Genomic DNA, 6,342 nt, shown 5'->3' with positions numbered 1-6,342 from the left:
TCAGAACTCTATACTATGCTCGATTCTCATGATTGTCGAGGTACTAAAAAGATTCATAATAATAATAATAAAATTATTGGATTATCTTAATTAAATTTTCAAAATTTAATCACTAAAATGAGAAAATATTAAGTGTTTTTTTAAATCATAGTGGGATTATATCAAAATTTATATCATAATTTAAACAAAAATATTGGTAAAAAATGAAAATAATATTAATTCATAAAATAGTTTAGTTACATTATCTTAATCAAGCCATGTGTGATTTAATTTTTACTAAATTTTATATATAGCAGCAAATTGTTATCTAAAATGTTTTCTTTTTGGTAACCAAGCCCATTAGCTATTTACATGCATGTTGTCATGTAGTATTTTGCATTTGGCCAAATTAAAAAAAAAAATTGTAGAAAACTATACTTGAAGGCTCTAAAAGCAAAGGAATCCAATCTAAAGATGGTACAAAAATTGTACAAATTAAGTTTTTGTCGAGGGATTTCAACAAAAGTTTACGAAATGTGGTTCGTTTGCAAACGTTGACAATGTTGAATATTTAGTGGGAAAAGTTATATTCTTTGTTTTCGGAGACTTGTAGTTCAGTTCCCCATTGTTGCATTCGTTCAGATGCTTGCTCAACCTAAAAAAAAAAACTCTTTTATTATTAGATTTTATAAACTTAGCTCAAAATATCCATTAATGTTTTAGGAAAAGAATGCCCCACCTCTGTGTTCCAATTAGTTTGATAAATAATGTACAAGAGGATCAACGTTTGCAAGAATGTCCCACAAATCATGCCAACCCAAATTCCCTGCAAAATCAAGCTTTCAATATTATTATTATTAAATTCCATCATCATGTTCATGTGATCTGTAGATGAATGGGTTAATTCCATCAAGTATGCTCAAACCATTGCTCACATCCTTAGATTTTATACTGGTTTAATTGAGTTTTAAAATATCAAAATTGTATTAATCAAGTCCTTTTGTTAATCTAACCATCAATTTAGGCATTAAATACAAGTTCAAATATGATACAAAGCATATTTAAAATACTTAAAATAATTTATAAACTTGTGTATACCTACTGCATTGATAACTTCGATATGATGTATTGAAAAAAATGTTAACAAAATTCAAGAGTATGTTATTTTTCTTTTAAACATGTCATGGTCAAGTTGTTTATGTAAATAGGCTCCATGTTAAACTTGAGTTGACATTTAACACCTAAACTGACAGAAAGATCAATATTTTTAAAATCGGACTAGTGGTCAAACAGGTTAGATAACCGATTCTTGGCCAAATTGGTTCAATCAGTCCAATCGAACCAAAAATAAAAATAAATATAAATATAAATTATAAACACAAATAAATAACAATAATAACATAAGATACCAATTATATGCTCCAATTTAGGTTAGTATTTCTCTTCTCCTTTTTTTTTCTTCATTTTTTAAGTATTTGGGTGGGTTGGCTTGTTTGGTTTAAGTATTTGGGTTGGGCTGTTTGGACTTTTTTTCCGGATCATTAAATTTAGCTAAAACTATAAAAAAAAATTAATTTGCACTTCAAACTCAACCCTAATTTTGAGCAATTTGTTCTAAAACCGGTCTAATCCATTTGTTTGGGCTGGTATACAGACGATCCAATTCAATTTAAACAACACTGAAAAACCTAATTGATACTATATCATTACTTTAAGTCCTTAATAAGATCATCTTGAAGCATGGGAAACATAGTGTATGAAAGATTACCTCGACCCCAAAATGAATGTGATAACCGAGAAAAAATCCAAGTGGGAGGCCAACAATGTAATAGCAGAACAAGTTTATATAAGCTACCAAGGCTTGCCAACCTCCTCCCACAGCAACACCTGCATGTTGCAATGATTATGGCACCAATTATTTGACCTCTCAAATGCTAATTTTCCATTTTTGTGTGTGTGAAGGGGTAGAATTTGCTTGCCTGATATAACTGGCTGCACACTATTTAGCACCATGGTTATGCCAAGAAGATGAGCCAAACTAGCCACCCCTTTTTGCATTTCTACGCTATCTGTAAATATGATAGCAAATTTGTTCCTGGTAGCCATGATTACAAGTGCTGAAAGTAACCCTATCAGAAGAGATTGCACAACAATGACTATCACTGAATATTTGGCTGCCCTTGGATGGCCTGATCCAAGCTCATTAGACACTCTTACACTGCATAAAAATAAAAATAAAATAAAATAAAATAAAAACCCAATTTCAACGTCAATAACATAAGAAAATCCTAGTTTTCTTGGGGTATGCATAGGAAGCCCCCTAACTATTGCCCGAAATTTAATTTGTTTTATAAACTTTGAAAGGCAATAGTTGAGTTTTCAAAGTATTGGTATTTTATTAATCAGGTGATTCTGTCAATCCAACTATCAATTTAAGAATTAAATATCAATTTGGACATAACGTAGAGTGTATTTAAAACACATGTGTGTCCACCATATGAACAATTTGGATTTAACGTGTTAAAAAATATAAACAATGTCAATAAAATTTAGGAGGGCTATATTTTTTTTTAACACATCAAATCCAAATTGTCCATATTGTAAATTTACATACGTTTACAATTTGATCAATGTGTTTTAAATATGCTTTACATCAAATTTCAGCTGACATATAACGTGCAAGCAAATAGTTAGAATAATAGAACTTAAATGATATGATACTAATGGGGTTCAATTAAAATATTTTGAAGTTTAAGGACTAATTTAAATTCTAAATCGTAGTTTGAGGATGATTAGTGCAATTAAACCTTCTTTTTAAGGTTACCTTATAGCTGCATTTAGCCCGATAAATAGCATGCCTTCCCAGCCATTGATGTTCATGCTGAAACATTGAATTGAATAAAAACTCAATTTACTTTAAAAAAAAAACATAAGAATGAAAAAAAAATTGAGAGAATATAGAGTAGAGATGTTTATGGTCCGCCAAATTTTGGGTTTCGATTTAACTTTGGCTCGACCTTGAACATACCATATTGAAAGGGACCCAACCGCAATGACTGGATCTTCAAGGTGACCAGTAAGAACAATTATCATCATGAAGTACCAAATCTCTAAACAAAGCATCACCGCCGAAGCTATAGAAAGCTTAGCAAAACTCCAAAGATCCTTAAAAGCTAGCCACGACAACCCGGACCAGCCATCCTTACACCATCCCACCACATATATAAGCTGAGCCAAAGCAACCAACCAAGCTGATATATCATAAGCCACCGCAGCACCTGTGGTACCCCATTTGAAGACATTAACAAAGAGGAAAATGATTAGGATGTGTCCGACGAAGGCGGCGAAGCCTATCCAGGCTAAGACCCCGACTTTGCTTTGTGCTTGTAAGAACTTTTGGGTGGGGAAATTGATGGCTAATGAGAACATTTGGGGCATGACTTGCATGGTGAATTCTCCGGCGAGGTCGGCAATGCCAGGTTCTTGACCGAGGAGTTTTAGTAGTGGGGTGGCGTATAAGTAGAGAGGCAACAAGGCGAAACAGGCGGCGAATAAGATTATCCAGGATCGTTGCATGTATATGCCGAGTAAATCTATTTGTCCAGCACCGAATGCTTGCCCACATAGGGTCTCGAGTGCACTCGCCATTCCTAACTGCAGTTTATAAAAATAGTCACGAAATATATTTAAAAAATAAAATATGATATGTTTTTCAGTGAGCTAATTTCACCGTACAATCTTTAGATTTTAAATTTATTTCATAACTTCAAAATGCTCTAATCAAATCTTTAATATCGTATCAATTAGATCCTTTCATTTAACATAAGTAATAAGTCGAGCATTAAATGTCAACTCAAATATTACGTGGTGCATACTTAAATCACGTTAATCGAATAATAAACACATTGATACGTATTGTATGTAAATTCAAGGGGACACATAGTGACATTGGCCCTCCAAAATTGGTAAAACAGTGAAAAATTATAAAAATACGAGTAATATAATGATAAAATTATCTTTTGACCCTCTAAATTATTTTCCTGCCTTTGCCCCTATTTATATAGACAACTTAAATATGATATGTAAAAAAAATAACCTTGCTAAATTTTATTGACACACAAAATTATTTTTTTAAAAGGTGAAATCCAAATTGTTCGTGCAATAAGTATATTTGTGTTCACAATTTGATTCTCATGTTTCTAATATGCTTCACATCATATCTAAACTGCTATTTAACACATAAATTAATAACTATTTGATTGAAAGATTTGATTGATATAATACTTATACCTTAGCAAGGCAACGCATGCAAGACTAGGCCCCTTGATTAAATAAAAAATAGCATTTTTGGTCCCTCCTAGAAATTAATATTTTAATTTAAGCCTTTTTAACATAAATTTTTAGAGGTAACCCCCAAAATTTTATAACAATTTTATGTTGGCTCTACTGACACAAAATTTTGGCTTTGTCCCCGAGCACTATCAATTTAGAATTTGAACGGTAATGCGGGGATTTTGTTGCAATTAACCCCTTTTTCATTGAATTGCACCAAGAAGCTAACCAAATAAAGGAAAGGAAACAACACATAAACGTGAGAGAAGCTAACCAAGAAACCAAATGAAAAATTCGCGACGACCGACAAAGCAATGGCGACAGCCGATAGCTCGATATCGCCGATATGACCCGCGAAAATGTTGGTGAAGGAGTTGATCCCATAATTGCACCAAATATTGAACGCAATAGGAGTTGCAATAGACCATATCTTAGAAGACTCCACAAACAATATGTTCCTAACATCCGCAAAGCTTTGTACCTGAGGATAATCCCCTCCCTCGATGATTAAACTCGACGGTGCCGGATGTAGCTCGGCAACTTCAAAAAGGGGTACCGTCGACGATGGCGTAGCATGCAGTTGGTCCTCCATAACAGAAGATGGACTAATTATTGTCCCTTCCGCTGCATTTTGCAGCTCGTACTCTTTAGTATTCGCAATTTTGGCACAATTTTAGTGAACCCTTCTGAGTAAATTTTCTGGGTTTTTTATTCAAGGGAGTCAATGTGAAGAAAAATTCAATCTTTGTCCTTTTTTTCTTAATTTTTGTTTTATACATTTGCCTTGTTTTTGTTTTGGTGGAAGTTTAGGAAAGGGTTTTAGCAAGTGGTGGGTTATGGCTATAAATTAGGATGACCATGGAAACATCAAACATGAGGGACGGGATTTGAGTTGACTCGGTCTTTTTAGCTTCTTAGGACAAAGCTTGTTCAATGTTTTTCAATTTGGTCTGTTTGTTCGTTAATGTAGTTATTTTCTGTCCGTGGGGGTCCACGATCTTGTGTTGCGCAATCCATGGAATAATGTTGTACACCATATAGTTCACATGGTGACGTATAGGGATGGATTCCCAATGGTTAAATTATAATAATTTAGCTTCAATTATTAATTTAGTATTTAAATTAAACGAATCAAAAAATGTTTGACTTGTGTATTCTAGTAAAAAACTTTATAGGTACTTAATTGAAATTAAAAAAAGCTTAAGTACTAAATTAAACATAGAAATCAAATTTAGATACGTAACTGGGACAAAAATATATAAGTATCAAACTAAAAATCGAAGCCAAACTCAGATATTAAATAGTATATTATAATTTTGGACTCTCTATATGCTCAAAGTTTGGATTTAGTTTTTATAGTAATTTGGGCATAATACCATATTTAGTCATCAATGTTTACATCATTTATCAATTTGATCCTTATTCTTCTTTTTAGCAAAATTTGACCATTAGCCTTTGAAAAATAGTCAAATTGTCTCTTTAACGGAAATGTTGGTGTCGCAACCCACATATACTTTATATTGATATGACATTATTTGTCTTATATATCATGTCAACAAATACTTTAATTTATATAAAAATATTCAAAAAAATAAATATAAAAAGTTCATAAAAATTTAAAAAAAAACATGAACTACATATGAATTTTCATGGGGACTGCTATGTTTAAAAATAGTAAGTATTTTCATTAAAAATAATAATTTGACTCTTTTTAAAAGGTTGATGCCAACTTCGACTCTTTTTAAAAGGTAAAAGGTCAAATTTAGCTCCAAAAAAAAAGAGAGACAAGCTGACAAAAAATATAAATATTGAAGACTAAATTTGACATTATATCTTTAATTTAACATAATTTGATCATTTTATCTTTATAATATCATTTAATTAATTTAAATAGATAACACTGTTAACTATTACAATTAAAATATAAAATATGATTATGTATTTTTGTTTTAAATCTATATTAGCAAGATAAGTTAGAACAATATTTTAAGAAAATCCATATAAATATTTTAATCAAAATAATTGTATTAG

At 31.4% G+C, this 6,342-nt stretch overlaps 1 protein-coding gene across 1 annotated transcript; it reads right to left on the bottom strand.

Moving 5' to 3' along the window:
* Positions 1 to 204: 204 nt before the first annotated feature.
* LOC107916043 (protein DETOXIFICATION 34) lies at positions 205 to 5,172 on the bottom strand. The gene is made up of 7 exons (XM_041082792.1): positions 4,586 to 5,172; positions 3,008 to 3,633; positions 2,804 to 2,860; positions 1,959 to 2,197; positions 1,748 to 1,866; positions 719 to 805; positions 205 to 634 (listed from the first exon to the last, which is right to left on the bottom strand). Exons 1-7 carry the CDS (start codon positions 4,901 to 4,903, stop codon positions 551 to 553), a joined length of 1,530 nt encoding a protein of 509 aa, XP_040938726.1. The 5' UTR covers positions 4,904 to 5,172; the 3' UTR covers positions 205 to 550.
* Between the last annotated feature and the right edge of the window lie 1,170 nt (positions 5,173 to 6,342).

This window comes from Gossypium hirsutum, chromosome A12, assembly GCF_007990345.1.
Source record: "Gossypium hirsutum isolate 1008001.06 chromosome A12, Gossypium_hirsutum_v2.1, whole genome shotgun sequence".
NCBI lineage: Eukaryota > Viridiplantae > Streptophyta > Magnoliopsida > Malvales > Malvaceae > Gossypium > Gossypium hirsutum.
Note: the sequence above shows the minus strand (reverse complement) of the source record. Positions and strands in the feature narration are given on the sequence as shown.

Excerpts from the sequence above, each read along its gene's own strand:
- LOC107916043 (XM_041082792.1), bottom strand. The coding sequence starts at position 4,903 with ATGGAGGACCAACTGCATGCTACGCCATCGTCGACGGTACCCCTTTTT. Across the intron at positions 3,634-4,585 it reads ATTTTTCATTTGGTTTCTTG|TTAGGAATGGCGAGTGCACT; the intron begins GTTAGCTTCTCT and ends TATAAACTGCAG. Across the intron at positions 806-1,747 it reads ACATTCATTTTGGGGTCGAG|GGAATTTGGGTTGGCATGAT; the intron begins GTAATCTTTCAT and ends TTGATTTTGCAG.